This window comes from Scylla paramamosain, chromosome 26, assembly GCF_035594125.1.
Source record: "Scylla paramamosain isolate STU-SP2022 chromosome 26, ASM3559412v1, whole genome shotgun sequence".
NCBI classification, from domain to species: Eukaryota; Metazoa; Arthropoda; class Malacostraca; order Decapoda; family Portunidae; genus Scylla; species Scylla paramamosain.
The window spans coordinates 18,435,703-18,452,180 of NC_087176.1; the positions used below are offsets into that span (position 1 = coordinate 18,435,703).

The window sequence follows — 16,478 nt, forward strand, 5'->3', positions numbered from 1 at the left end:
TCCCTCCCTCCCTCCCCTCCCTCCCTCTCAAGAGAGAATAAGAACGATCCTGAGGATTGCTAAGTTGAATGAGACTGATTGAGAATGAAAATGGATGGAAGGAGCATAAATGCAAAGGAAATGGATGGAGGAAAAATGAAAAGGAGTAGGTGACAGGAAAAGAGAATACTTATTTCTTAACACTTCCTCTCTCCCTCTAATTCTTCAGCCACTCCTCACCCTTGCTGCTCTTATATATATTCTTTCTTCTTTCTCTCCATCTTCCCATCCTCTTCCTTCACCCTTCCTCCACTTCCTTGCCACATGTACTCTTCTTCCCCTGTTATGTCCATTCCTCCCCATTTTCCTTTTCTCTCCTTTCCTCTTTTGTCTTGTCTCAAACCTCCTCCCTGTCACCTCCCCTTCCCCTTATATGTCAGAAATAAGTGACATGGGAAAAGAGTGCAGGGAAGAGAGAGAGAGAGAGGGGGGGGCTGGGAGTAGATGGATGGAGGGAGGGAATGGGGAGGGAACAAGGGAAGGGAGAGGAGAGCAGGGAATGGGGAGGGAAGGAGAGAAGGGAGAGGAAGGCAGGGATGGAGAGGGAAGGAGGAGAGGGAGAGGAAGGCAGAGAAGGGGGAGGGAAAGAGGAAAGGGAGAGGAGGGCAGAGAAGGGGGAGGGAAGGAGGGAAGGGAGAGGAGGGCAGGGAAAGGGGGAGGGAAGGAGGGAAGGAGAGGAGGGCAGGGAATGGGGAGGGAAGGAGAAAAGGGAGAGGAGGGCAGGGAAGGGGGAGGGAAGGAGAAAAGGGAGAGGAGGGCAGGGAAGGGGGAGGGAAGGAGGAAAGAGGGAGAGAGAGAGAGAGAGAGAGAGAGAGAGAGAGAGAGAGAGAGAGAGAGAGAGAGAGAGAGAGAGAGTTTTATTATTAGTAACAATATTTGTGCCTATAAGCATAGGCTTACAGGCCCAGGCATTTGTATTACGCCCGTATTAGATGCAGGGTAATTATTAGATAATTTTTCAAGAGAAAAGTATGTCTAATGTGCTAGCAAATACAGTAAGTATAGGCCTGGCTGGATAGGGAGTGGGACTTTCAAATATTTTCTTTTTTTTTTACCTCATTATAGCAGTGGGCACCACAATTGCAGTAGATGGAAATGATGTGTTGGAGACATCAGTGAAGTATTTCTGTGATTCTCTCTCTCTCTCTCTCTCTCTCTCTCTCTCTCTCTCTCTCTCTCTCTCTCTCTCTCTCTCTCTCTCTCTCTCTCTCTCTCTCTCTCTCTCTCTCTCTCTCTCTCTCTCTGTCCTTTTTTTATTATTATTTATTTAGACAAAATGAGTCAATGATTGACTCATTTTGTCTATTAAGGGCAATCCATTATACCAACATTACTGAATCAGAGGTCTTCATTCTGTTGATAAGGCTTTCTGTTGAGGGTGTTACCAAACAACTGTGAAATTGGCCTTTAGTCCCCCATACAGTGCGACACTTTCTGGTTGAGTATTTCAGTCTGGTGGACCTGCAGGAGCAATACCTCTTCCATTTTCACAGTGAAGATGAGACTTTCTGGGTCATGTTGATTCTTGGAGAGAGGGCTCTTTCTTCATGACAGGAGGCCCTTATGTTTGAGGAGAATGCTGGTCTTTTGAATAAGTTATAGCTTCATTCTTAAATATTGATTTAAATTATTTTACCAGTAATATACTATTAAGCAGAACTTTGACCTACCACCAGAACTGCCTGGAGGCAGGTGAGGAAGACATAACAAACAATCCTGAGTCCTAGGGTTTGGGTCAATGGGATCAGTTTCTTGAGCACATAATCAACAATGCTAGATACCTGGGTCAGTGGGGTTAGTACCTTGGGCACATAATGAACAATGCCAGATATCTGGGTCAGTGGGATCAGTGCCTTGAGCCAAACATACTGTTCTAAGATGATATAGATTTTATATCACTCCCCTTAGTTAAATTTTAATCAAAGTTTATTCCCAGATATGTATTTACAAATATCACACAGAGACCTCAGTGATGGTTGAAAATCCAGGAATAATTGGTGTACCATATTAAAAACTCTTGACTCTCATTAAAAATACTTTCAGCTCCCCCCATGGCCTTGCTTAAGTACAGAAAAGCTTTGTGTACATTTATTCACAAAACTATTTTATTGAACATTTAATGAAAGAAAGTAAAACACTGATTTGGCTGTAGTGCCTATCTGCACCCTTAAATGTTGTGGTAGTTAACCATCACACAATATGTAATAATTGTATTTAATGTTTTGGTTTACAATGATGTACTGAGTCACTATCATTTTCATTATTTGAGTATTGTAAAGGTTTGAACCAACCTCATGTAATTGAGTGCCATACCCGGCTGAGTCAGATACTTCCCAGCCCTGGCCGCCACTACTTCACTCCTAGCTGTACATACGAGTAGTTTACCAAGTAAAGAGTATATTGGAAGTCCTACCTCGAAAGACACAACACTAATCATGCCAAGATTTGGCTTTCTCCCGGAAAACTTGTGAATCTGTTGCTGTTCCTGTCTAATGGTGGTCCTCAGTCAAAAGATACAATGCATTCTCTGTCTTTATAATGGCTATCTCCCACATTTGATTTTAAAGGTTAGTGCTGCACCGAGCACTGGCACTTAACTGCAGGTAAGATTTCCTGCTTGATGGGTGCACAGCACTCACAGACGTGGTACAGGCATTCTGCAGCAGCTTATGATATTCCTTCCTCCATCTTCTTTAATAACTCCACCTTCTCTAGAGTCAACACCTTTGCAATAGTGGATCTTTTTTATAGTGGGCCATTTTTATGATGGGCCTTTTTTATAGTGGGCCTTTTTTATAATTGGCCTTTTTATACTAAATTGTTTTTATAGTGGGCCTTTTTATAGTTTTTCCCTGTATAATGGGCCTTTTTATATAGATTTTTTTTGCCTTGGCTGGTGTCTGTCACTTAAAAAAAATTCTTATGGGTTTCTTGGCAGGTGTCTTGGAAGGTCTCTGAGAGGACATGATGAAAGTGTGATGACAATGTTAACACAAATGTGGATGCAGCATAAGTGAGGATGAAGAAGAGGGACAGCTCAGCAGCAGTGGGAAATTTACATCATGTTATAAAGGCAGTAGAAAATGTGCAGAGTTGGTTACCAAAAACATACTGAATTGACAACATTATCAGGCAGCAGAGGGAATGCGGGTTGGTGTAGTTGACAGTTTGTGTGTGTGTGTGTGTGTGTGTGTGTGTGTGTGTGTGTGTGTGTGTGTGTGTGTGTGTGTGTGTGTTGGGGGGGGAGGATGGGCCTGTGATGAACTCCACTGTGTTTGCGATTTGAATTGGTTATAACCCATGAAAAACTTATTCCACATGCATATCCCTTCTGGCATCAGTCTGTAAGTGATCAAATGATGATGATGTAAACCCCACAAATGTTGAGAGTAGTTTGTATTATGATCTTGTGTCTTGTTTAGTCAAAGATAAAAACCAGGTACAGTGGAACCTCAGTTAATGAACACCTCCCTTTTCAAACAAATTGGTTTTTGAACAAAATTCTGAACTCACTATTGCTTTCGTTGCAGTACCATAATTCAGTTTTAGAACAAAATTACTTGATTTGAAATATGAAAAGACATAGCAAAAGCTGCCATTTATTACTAATTTATAGTTTCTATAAATATTTACTTTGTTTTTACATATTTGGAGAAGAGACAGTGTAAGACAGTAATTCAGTCTTTGAAAAAGCCTCTATCTAAACAAACAGCTTTTGGCACTCAGGAGTTATCCTGAGCCACCTGTGGCTCTCATGATGACCCTCAGCACCATCACTTCTGCACAACTGCATTTTTCTATTAGCTTTCCCCAGCAGCAGTGTTATGATCACCTTCATTTTGTCAGTAACTAGGTTGCTCCTTTCTGTGTCCTTCTGTAATGCTTCTCTCACTAGATTGGTAGCAAAAGAGAACACCTGCACAGTCTAAACAATATCTTCTGATGAGTTGTGTATCACTAAGTTCATTCAATATATTCTGGATAAATAACACTATGTAACAAAATTTCATCTTTGTCTTGTCCTTGGCCCCAAAAATCATAATTTTCCAGTTATTTTCATCTAAACAAAATAAAAAAAAAATACTATTTTGATCCTAAAACTTTGCTTTTATGGCTAGAACAATGAATTTACATTTTTGCCTTATTTCATCATATCATGGGTTACTATTGATTTCCATATCAGGTAAAAAATTTGCAAAATCTCATTTGCTTATCTAATTGCTTTTGAAATGTTGCAAGTAAGTTAAAACAGTTAAAGAAAGAATATGAAGTGTTTTAAAGATATTTAATTTTAATGAGATCATTCTTGAACTGACCATATCTATCAAGAAATTTCTCATATTTAGAAGAATTTACTTACATTTCAGAAATCTTCTCAAATCTTGCAGAATTTTTTTCTTTTTTTTTAGGAGGGACACCGGCCAAGGGCAACAAAATCTAATAAAAAAAAAAGCCCAATGAGATGCCTATCCCTGAATAAGGTCCGAAATGGTAGTTAAATATTGAAGGATAAGTTTCTTGAAACCTCTCTCTTAAAGGAGTTCAAGTCATAGGAAGGTGGAAATACAAAAGCAGGCAGGGACTTCCAGAGTTTACCAGAGAAAGGGATGAATGATTGAGAATACTGAGTAACTCTTGCATTAGAGAGGTAGACAGAATAGGGATGAGAGAAAGAAGAAAGTCTTGTGTAGCGAGGCCATAGGGGGAGGGGGGACATGCAGTTAGTAAAATAATTAGCAAGATTGGAAAAGCAGTTAGCATGAAAGTAGCAGTAGAAGATAGCTAGAGATGCAACATTGCGGCGATGAGAAAGAGACTGATGACAGTTAGAGGAGTTATTGAGGCAAAAAAAAATTCTGATTCTACCCTTTCTAAAAGAACAGTATGAGAGAAACCCCCCCCAGACATGTGAAACATACTCTTTACATGAACAGATAAGGCTCTTGTACAGAGTTAGCAGCTGGGAGGGTGAGAAAAGCTGGCAGAGACGTCTCAGAATGCCTAACTTCATAGAAGCTGTTTTAGCTAAAGATGAGATGTGAAGTTTCCTGTTTAGATTATAAGAAAAGGACAGACCAAGGATGTTCAGTGTAGAGGAGGGGGACACTTGAGTGTCATTAAAGAAGAGGGGATAGTAGTTTGGAAGGTTATGTCAAGTTGATAGATGGAGAAATTGAGTTTTTGAGGCATTGAACAATACCAAGTTTGCTCTGCTCCAGTCAAAAATTTTAGAGAGATCAGAAGTCAGGTGTTCTATGGTTTCCTTGCATGAACTGTCTATTTCCTGAAGGGTTGGACGTCTGTGACATGGAAAAGTGCAGGGTGGTATCATCATCGTAGGAGTAGATAGGACAAAAAGTCTGGTTTAGATCAGTGACGAATAATAGGAAGAGAGTGGGTGACAGGACAGAACCCTGAGAAACATCACTGTTAATAGATTTAGGAAAAGACAATTGACCGTCTACCACAGCAGCAATAGAACAGTCAGAAAGGAAACTTGAAATGAAATTACAGAGAGAAGGATAGAAGCTTTAGGAGGGTAGTTTGAAAATCAAAACTTTGTGCCAGACTCTATCAGAAGCTTTTGATATGTCTAAGAATGTTCTACCAGATACTTTAGGAAGTTTCTAGAACATTTTAGAACATTCTATTCAATGTAAACCTTTCTAGAGTATTCTAGAACTTTCTAGAATACAGTAAAAATATGTAGAAGTATCAAGAATTTTCTAGAATGTACAAGAATTTTTTTGAATGATTCAAAATGTTCTAAATTAGATTCAATAATATTCTAGAAGGATTGAGAATATCCTGGAACATATTCTAGAAAGACTAAAAATATTCTAGAGTACTGCCTGACAATATAAAAGTAGGGACTTGCAGACCACCAGTCAGTTCTGCTTTGGCTGCCTGAGAAGACACATCACAAGAGGTGAAATGGCATCAAGAGGCTGCAATCATTCTCCAGATGCTATATATGTGGTCAATTCATCAAGACAAGAGCAAAGAAGTTCTTTGTGACAGCATCTGGAAAATAGCAAAATTTAGCTATTTTGGGAAGAAAATAATTCTAAAAGCCACAAAAGCAATATTTGACAGTAATAATAGACATTTTCTATTGTTTTCCAATGAAAAGAGTCAGAAAATAACACTTGCTTGTCAAAGACAAAAACCATGTTACATAGTGTAATTTGTGAGCTTGAGATGTTGTGAAGCAGCCATCTTGGCTGTGGAAGCATTTGACATGAGCCGCTAAAACAGGGTAGACTAGTGTTTGGGAACAGATTAATCCATCTTACATTGAATCCTATGGGGAAAATAGTTTCAGTTTTCAAACATTTCTGGTTTTAAACAGTATTCAGGAATGAATTAAGTTCTAGAACTGAGGTTCTTCTGTACATTGAAAGAGAAAAATTACCCACCCTCTTTGCAATGTCATAGATAATGTACATACCATAGTGTGTGTGCATGTGTACAGTGTTATCTCGTCCAGCTTTCTTTCAGTCTTCTCTTTTTCCTTGTCTTTATATCCAAAGAGTATGAATAACTTCCTTTATTTCCTATATTTGTCATTCTCTTTATTTGTTTGTTGATCATTTGTACTTTTCCAAGGAAATGAAGACAGAAGAATCAAATAAGATAATTCAGGTTTTGGGAGGAAAAATAAATAAGAAAACTATGAAATGGAAAAAAGGATAAATTTTGAATAATGTCATGAGAAAACATGTACATGAGTGAGGTGTTGTTTTCTGTAGCACAGGAGAGACAGAGAGGAAATGCTAGGAAAGCATTCAATCATTGATGTGATCACTAGTTGTCATAGAAATAATGTCTGTGATAATTTCTAAGTTAGAAAACACTAGCTGAGAATATTGCATTCCAAACCTTATGATAATGTTATAGTGTGGATTTGCTTATGATGATCAGCTGTCATCAGACAAATCATTGTAACCTCTTAAAGCTGCCATATGCAATGCTTGTTTTCCTGTAGTAATCACTGAATACTTTTTATTTGTTTTTGTTTGTTTATTATTACAAAAGTCATTATATGTTACAGCCTTGTTAAATTGTAAAAAAGCTGTATCTTGGGATGTCAGGCCATGATTCAGAATTATCAGCAATGATTTTTCGGAATGGTTGTCGTAGTTTTTGGTATTGAGGTGATATAACAGCAACAGTGAGCCACAATACCAGAGGATGGAGTTTACTCCTCCATACTAAATCACCAAGCATCATCAACAGTACCAGACACTTTGTTCCGATATAAAATTAATGAAGAATGAGAGAACTGACATACACAAGTAATTTTTTTATTTGTGGTATAAAAAGTATGAGTGAATAGCAGAACATTTCTTCTAGCACCAGCAGGCAGTAGCCAGTACTCTTAGTTGAGGTATCACTCTCAACAAGATTGTGATGTATTTGAATCATATGTATCAAGTTTTTTTTTTTTTTCACTTAGTACATCATATTCAGGATGGGTTTGGTAGAGATTTAGGGACACAATGTCTTTTTTCTTAAATATTCTTCAGTTTGCTATATGAAAAATCATTATACAAGCACTGTTGAAGAAAACTAACTATACTGGTATTATAAAAGATTTCCAGTATTGAATGTATTTAGTAGTGTATTCATGGACTTGGTCATTCTTAGGGAATATCATTAGCAACATATTTTTAAAACAAGTTCTATCTGACATAATTTATGTTGACACCAGTTCCTGGAAACCTGCTTGAAGGGTTGTTCATCATATAACTGTGTTGTTACCCCAAACCAAAGACTGCCTCACAGTAATAACAGCAGAACTTTTCTTTCTACCAGGACTCATTGCCTTAGCTGGAGCAGACAGCAACCTCTGGTCAGTAGAGGGTGGCAATAAACGTGTAGCTGAGGAACTCCTTAAGCACTCCCGTGCCTCACTGCTGAGGCGTCGGGTGGCTCAGGTGGCACATAGCACTAGCACTCCCAGGAAGTTCATGGTAAGTTATACCTTTATCTTATGCCAGTGGCAATGCAGCAGCCACTTGCATTTTTAGTGTTTACTTGGTTATATATGTGTGTTTCTTTTTTTACCATGTGATTAATAACATAAAAGTGACATTCTTTATTGAATTAACTGGTTCTGGGAACTCATTCTTTATATTCTGCAACTAAGAACTAAGTAATGCACATCCACATACGGTAATCCTGCAGAAGTGTGCCTTGTATTATTCTTTATCAGGTAGATTGTGGATTTCACAAGTAGTATAGCATGACTAACATGGGGCAATAGAGTGGTGGGATAGAGTCTGAAGTACCTTGTTATTGATAGCTGTGAGTGCAGACCAGTAAACTACATCCTCTGCAATAAAACTTGGACAGGTTGTGTTGAATGCAACATGCTTATGAGTGATAGAAAATTAATGCTAACACTTATCTTGTAATATTGCCTTTTTCTGCAAATAATCTCAGCAGTCTATGAAGAAATAAGTTCACAAGCTTATGTAGCATGTCAGCTCTGATATTATTCCAGATGTTGGTCAGGGGTTTTCCTGCAATTTAGAAAAGGAATGTGTATCTGTCCTGAACTTCTTTTTCATGATACCCCCTTATATTTTCTATCAGGTTAAGGCCAAGACTGTTTGTATCTCTGATGTGATTTATTGCACAGTCATCAAACCATTCCCAGACACAGTGACTAGTATGGCAGGAGGCTCTTTCTTGCTGAAAAGGTCTGTGTAGCACTCATTAAAATAGTCTGCCAAATTTTCAAGCATTATTTCTGTATATCTAGGACTCTCCATGGTAATAGCATTTTTCTGTGAACATTAATTTGCCTTCTCAATAATAAGAGAAGACACCCCACACCATCACTGAAACCGAGTGCTTCACAGTTTTTGAGGTGTAATGAGGGTCATACCAGTTTGAATTTAGTGGGGTGGCCTAATTCAGCACCATCAATTCACTGCTGCCAATTCTTTTTTTTTTTTTTTTTTTTTTTATGTAGGAAGGATACTGGCCAAGGGCAACAAAAATCTAATAAAAAAAATGCCCACTGAAATGCCAGTCCCTAAAAGGGTCAAAGCAGTGGTCAAAAATTGGTGGATAAGTGTCTTGAAACCTCCCTCTTGAAGGAATTCAAGTCATAGGAAGGTGGAAATACAGAAGCAGGCAAGGAGTTCCAGAGTTTACCAGAGAAAGGGATGAATGATTGAGAATACTGGTTAACTCTTGCGTTAGAGAGGTGGACAGAATAGGAGTGAGAGAAAGAAGAAAGTCTTGTGCAGCGAGGCCGCGGAAGGAGGGGAGGCATGCAGTTAGCAAGATCAGAAGAGCAGTTAGCATGAAAATAGCGGTAGAAGACAGCTAGAGATGCAACATTGCGGCGGTGAGAGAGAGGCTGAAGACAGTCAGTTAGAGGAGAGGAGTTGATGAGACGAAAAGCTTTTGATTCCACCCTGTCTAGAACAGCAGTATGAGTGGAACCCCCCCAGACATGTGAAGCATACTCCATACATGGACGGATAAGGCCCTTGTACAGAGTTAGCAGCTGCGGGGGTGAGAAAAACTGGCGGAGACGTCTCAGAACACCTAACTTCATGGAAGCTGTTTTAGCTAGAGATGAGATGTGAAGTTTCCAGTTCAGATTATAAGTAAAGGACAGACCGAGGATGTTCAGTGTAGAAGAGGGGGATAGTTGAGTGTCATTGAAGAAGAGGGGATAGTTGTCTGGAAGATTGTGTCGAGTTGATAGATGGAGGAATTGAGTTTTTGAGGCATTGAACAATACCAAGTTTGCTCTGCCCCAATCAGAAATTTTAGAAAGATCAGAAGTCAGGCGTTCTGTGGCTTCCCTGCGTGATATGTTTACCTCCTGAAGGGTTGGACGTCTATGAAAAGACGTGGAAAAGTGCAGGGTGGTATCATCAGCATAGGAGTGGATAGGACAAGAAGTTTGTTTTAGAAGATCATTAATGAATAATAAGAAGAGAGTGGGTGACAGGACAGAACCCTGAGGAACACCACTGTTAATAGATTTAGGAGAAGAACAGTGACCGTCTACCACAGCAGCAATAGAACGGTCAGAAAGGAAACTTGAGATGAAGTTACAGAGAGAAGGATAGAAACCGTAGGAGGGTAGTTTGGAAATCAAAGCTTTGTGCCAGACTCTATCAAAGGCTTTTGATATGTCCAAGGCAACAGCAAAAGTTTCACCAAAGTCTCTAAAAGAGGATGACCAAGACTCAGTAAGGAAAGCCAGAAGATCACCAGTCGAGCGACCTTGACGGAACCCATACTGGCGATCAGATAGAAGGCTGTGAAGTGATAGATGTTTAAGAATCTTCCTGTTGAGGATAGATTCAAAAGCTTTAGATAAGCAGGAAATTAAAGCAATAGGACGGTAGTTTGAGGGATTAGAGCGGTCACCCTTTTTAGGAACAGGTTGGTACCAGCCCAATACCAAAGTATTCATTTTTTTTTTTTTTTTTTTATGTAGGAAGGACACTGGCCAAGGGCAACAAAAATCCAATAAAAATATATGCCCACTGAAATGCCAGTCCCATAAAAGTGTCAAAGCAGTGGTCAAAAATTGATGAATAATTGTCAATGTGTGTGTGTGCTTTTTATTAGCTTTAATGTTCTATAAACATTGGATATAAGGATGAGGAGGGGTGATAGAAAGCAAGGTGCAAACAGTTTCTCCAATAAATGAGAACATAATTAGGATGTCTGGCATTTATAGAGAGTAATCGGTCACCTTAAAAGAACGGAATAGTTGAAGTCTCTATATTTACATATTAAGGATATCATTACTATCTTTGTGGATATTTCAAATGCTATATAGCACACTAAACTACTAAGCAAAATACAGTGAACCTCAGTTACTGAATGCCTCCCATCTCAAACAAATCGGTTTATGAACAAGATTTTGATCTCAATTGCTTTGGTTGCCATGCCATTATTCAGTCTTCAAACAAACTTGATTTCAAATATTAAAACACAAACCAAAAGCTGCCGTTTATTACTAATTTACAGCTTCTATAAATATTTCCTTAGTTTTTATTTGTATGGAGGACACAGTATGTAAGACATTGATTTAATCTTTGAAATAAGGTCAATATGACTGAAGAGCCTCAATGGCACTCAGGAATAATCCCATCTCCTGAGCCACCTGTGGCTCTCTTGAAAACCCCGCAATGCCATCACTACTACACAACTGCATTTTTCCTGTAGCTTTTCCCAACAGCAAGATGTCTAAATGTTATGATCATCTTCATTTTAGCAGCAAGTGGGTTGCTGTTCTCTGTGTCACTCTGTAAGGTTTCCCTCACTAGATTAATGACAAACAGAATACCTGCACAGTCTAAACAATATTTTCTGATGAGTTCCTTTCTGGATAAATAATTTCTGAGCTGGAGATGTTCTGGAACCATGGTGGGCGGGTGTCCAGGAATGGATTAATCCATTTTACATTGATTCCTATGGGAGAAAATAGTTTTGGTTTTTGAACAGTTATGATTTCAAATGGCATGTTTCCACTGTACTAAACAACTCACCACTCTATTCCTCTAGTCAACACCAGGCAAAGGCTCCTCTTTATCCCCCTCCTCCTCCTTTCCCCCTCCACATTCATGGAGGGGGAAAGCTTGCCTGCAACAGACCAGGAAAGAGCATCACGTTAGTTGGGTGTGGAACGCTACCTGCCAGCCTGCTCCTGTCTTTACTCGCCTGCTCCTCACATCTGTATAATTCACTTTTGGAGCTGATGCCAGCTATTATAATTTCCTTAAACTCAAAATTTCAAACTTTAACCCATGCCACAACCAGTGCAAAGGAAGAAAAGAAGAGTGAAATTTTGTCATGAAGGAAGATATCAATTTAATAAAGTAAGTAAAACACAGAATGATGTTAAGTTTTGGTGATGCCATGAAGATGGAAAACGTAAAGCCAAAATTCATACATTAGAGGAAACAGTAGTTAAGAAGATTAATGAACATACCCATACCCCATCTTCAGTTGAAACTAAGGTAGAAAAGGCAAAAACAGATGCAAGACATCAGGCTGAGAAGACATGTGAACCTCCAAACATAATTATTAACAAGTGCATGGAAAATGTCTCAAGCTGGCATTGCACAATTGCCAAATCAGCATGCAATGCATAAAAGCATTCAGCAAAAACAGGATGAAGTTAACCAAGTTCATGAAAACCAAAGATCTATTCAAGAGTTAGAATTGCTTCATGATTACAAAATATATAAGGCCACACCAGAAATAGAGGAAAATTTTTGTTTGATGAATAGAGGAACGGGCCACAATATAATTATTATTTTTGGAAGAGAGAACTGGCTGGAACATATAGCAACTTTTGTATGTCAATGGAACTTTTGCAATTGCACTACATTTATTTTATCAAGTGTATGCCATCATGGTCAAGAAATATGTGGGCATACTCCATGTACTATATGCACTATTATAGAATAAGCAGAGTGTAACTTATATGAAAAGGGTTGAAATGATTAGTGCCAAATGCACAACCTGATGCCATAAACTGTGGTTTTGAGTATGCAGCTTCTGCATACTCTCGATGTAGAAATCAGAGGCTGTGTTCCATTTATCGCAAAATTTACTAAAACACATAAAAAGTATGGGTCTCAAGGATTCATATAATAGTAATCCTGACTTTGCTTTATATGCTAAAATGGTAACAACACATTCTTTTGTACTAAATGATGACGTTAACCATTATGTGGATGTTTTTGCAACAGCTTTGTCAGGGGAAATGGTTCTACTTTCAAACTGGTTTGAAGACGGTTATATTGGTCATCCACACCAGAAAGGAACTGGAAGAAGACAACCATTGTTTCCCACAGAGATGTGGAACATGTACCAACAAACTTTATAAGATAAGAAGATAGAACTAATAACCATGCTGAAGCAGCAAACAGATGACTACAAGACAAACTAGAAATACTGCATCCAGCCATCTGGAACTTCCTCCATGCTCTTAAACAAGTCCAAAAGGGACAGGATGAATATTTTGAGAAACTTTCAGCAGGGCATGAACCTGAAATCAAATTACTAAAATAGAGAAAAGCAGATGAAAGAATAAAAATCATTTCTGAATATGAGAACAGAAAATGAAGTAGAATACCTATGTGCAACTTCGCACAATTTATCACACAAAAAAATTAAGATTACCCTCTTTTTTAAACAATTTAAAATTTGTTTTTAACAATTTTTAGTTAAATAAATGGCTCCACTGAAACATCTAAGCTGGAATGGCAGCGCTGAATTGTACCCTACCCGAATTCTGGGGCCTTGGACATATCTGTAGAGTGGGGATTGGTACAGAAACTTATTTGCGGGCGCTGTTCACAGGCGCAGTTAGATTCCTCTGACACGGTCACAGCAAATATACAACAACAGAGGCCTGCCAACAACCAATTAAGTGAATATGAAATCCTACACGAATTTAGCGGACACATCACAAGTTATTATATAAACATGGTCTGGAAATGTTATACTAATCCAACTCCATAGAAAATCATGTTTTTATCAAATATCACCAACAAGGTACATTCACAATAAGTACTTAACAAGATCACCCAAATACTTTTAACTGTAATCACATACACTTACATGTTCATCAAAGTTAATACTAAATAAATATATCATAATCACAATACATCATAATCACAATACCATCATAATACAAAGTGCTTACCCAAACTCCAGGTGGTGCTTAAATCACAATAAAGGAAAACCATTGCAGGCGTGAGTGTGTGGTGTTTTAGGTAGGCGTCCAGTCAGCCGAATGACCGAGACCGTGGCAGTACCCAAAGAGGTGTAAACCGCATTACTGGAACATACCTCGAACTTCTAATCTTGTATCTATGTACTCCTACATATCCACCACAAGTACTACCAATCCCATGACTCCCTCAATTCTCTTTGATTCACTGTGTGCTTTAGTTGTATCTTGTATCTTTACCAACAGAGAAGTCATGGATTTAGAGGATGCAGGATACAACAAAGCATGTGTTAGTAGTTTGAGAACTATCAACTGCTTCTTTATTACTGTTTTATCAATTTCTTTGTCATCATGTGAGTGTGTTGGTTGTCCTTTGCACTAACAATACTTGCAGTGGGGATTTCGTTTGTGGTTGTAGTTCTTTGGTTTAGTTTCTTTCCCGATTCCTTTTCCATTTATATACTTACGAAAAAGAAACAGTCACAGTTAAGTCACAGTTAAGTGGTTTAGTGCAGTGGTTCCCAATCTTTTCTAAGTTCATGCACCCTTCCAGAAACTTTTGAGTTCATACACCTTTATGCCTATGACAATTAATTACAAAATATTACACAAATATTTCATGTTTTCTCTAGTTATAAGACTGAAAATATATAAATGAAACCATTAGATCTATTCTAAACAGAAAATAGCTACTCAGGACGAAATATTTATTGTATGGGTGCTAGATGTATAATAAACCAAAATGCCACATCTTAACCTTATATTCAGTGGCATGGGTCAAAAATGACCCATGAAAAGCTTTTGATTCCACCCTGTCTAGAAGACATGTGAAGCATTTTTTTTTTTTTTTTTATGTAGGAAGGATACTGGCCAAGGGCAACAAAAAACTAATAAAAAAAATGCCCACTGAAATGCCAGTCCCATAAAAGGGTCAAAGCAGTGGTCAAAAATTGGTGGATAAGTGTCTTGAAACCTCCCTCTTCAAGGAATTCAAGTCATAGAAAGGTGGAAATACAGAAGCAGGCAGGGAGTTCCAGAGTTTACCAGAGAAAGGGATGAATGATTGAGAATACTGGTTAACTCTTGCGTTAGAGAGGTGGACAGAATAGGGGTGAGAGAAAGAAGAAAGTCTTGTGCAGCGAGGCCGCAGAAGGAGGGGAGGCATGCAGTTAGCAAGATCAGAAGAGCAGTTAGCATGAAAATAGCGGTAGAAAACAGCTAGATATGCAACATTGCGGCGGTGAGAGAGAGGCTGAAGACAGTCAGTTAGAGGAGAGGAGCTGATGAGACGAAAAGCTTTTGATTCCACCCTGTCTAGAAGAGCAGTATGAGTGGAACACCCCCAGACATGTGAAGCATACTCCATACATGGACAGATAAGGCCCTTGTACAGAGTTAGCTGCTGGGGGGGTGAGAAAAACTGGCGGAGACGTCTCAGAACACCTAACTTCATAGAAGCTGTTTTAGCTAGAGATGAGATGTGAAGTTTCCAGTTCAGATTATAAGTAAAGGGCAGACCGAGGATGTTCAGTGTAGAAGAGGGGGACAGTTGAGTGTCATTGAAGAAGAGGGGATAGTTGTCTAGAAGGTTGTGTCGAGTTGATAGATGGACGAATTGAGTTTTTGAGGCATTGAACAATACCAAGTTTGCTCTGCCCCAATCAGAAATTTTAGAAAGATCAGAAGTCAGGCATTCTGTGGCTTCTCTGTGTGATATGTTTACCTCCTGAAGGGTTGGGCGTCTATGAAAAGACGTGGAAAAGTGCAGGGTGGTATCATCAGCGTAGGAGCGGATAGGACAAGAAGTTTGGTTTAGAAGATCATTAATGAATAATAAGAAGAGAGTGGGTGACAGGAGAGAACCCTGAGGAACACCACTGTTAATAGATTTAACAGTGACCGTCTACCACAGCAGCAATAGAACGGTCAGAAAGGAAACTTGAGATGAAGTTACAGAGAGAAGGATAGAAACCGTAGGAGGGTAGTTTGGAAATCAAAGCTTTGTGCCAGACTCTATCAAAGGCTTTTGATATGTCCAAGGCAACAGCAAAAGTTTCACCAAAATCTCTAAAAGAGGATGACCAAGACTCAGTAAGGAAAGCCAGAAGATCACCAGTAGAGCGGCCTTGACGGAACCCATACTAGCGATCAGATAGAAGGTTGTGAAGTGATAGATGTTTAAGAATCTTCCTGTTGAGGATAGATTCAAAAACTTTAGATAAGCAGGAAATTAAAGCAATAGGACGGTAGTTTGAGGGATTAGAGCGGGCACCCTTTATAGGAACAGGTTGAATGTAAGCAAACTTCCAGCAAGAAGGAAAGGTAGGTGTTGACAGACAGAGCTGAAAGAGTTTGACTAGGCAAGGTGCAAGCACAGAGGCACAGTTTCGGAGAACAATAGGAGGGACCCCATCAGGTCCATAAGCCTTCCGAGGGTTTAGGCCAGTGAGGGCATGGAAAACATCATTGCGAAGAATTTTAATAGGTGGCATGAAGTAGTCAGAGGGTGGAGGAGAGGGAGGAACAAGCCCAGAATCGTCCAAGGTAGAGTTTTTAGCAAAGGTTTGAGCAAAGAGTTCAGCTTTAGAAATAGATGTGATAGCAGTGGTGCCATCTGGTTGAAGTAGAGGAGGGAAAGAAGAAGAAGCAAAGTTATTGGAGATATTTTTGGCTAGATGCCAGAAATAACGAGGGGAGTCAGATCTTGAAA

At 39.0% G+C, this 16,478-nt stretch overlaps 1 protein-coding gene across 1 annotated transcript in view; it reads left to right on the forward strand.

Annotated features, from left to right (window-relative positions):
* The window catches only part of LOC135113774 (prenylcysteine oxidase 1-like), a 210,812-nt gene that overhangs the window by 142,760 nt on the left and 51,574 nt on the right, over positions 1–16,478 (forward strand). The window contains exon 5 of the mRNA XM_064029358.1: positions 7,858–8,015. Coding sequence (XP_063885428.1) covers positions 7,858–8,015 — 158 coding nt within the window. The remainder of the gene's footprint in view (positions 1–7,857; positions 8,016–16,478) is intronic.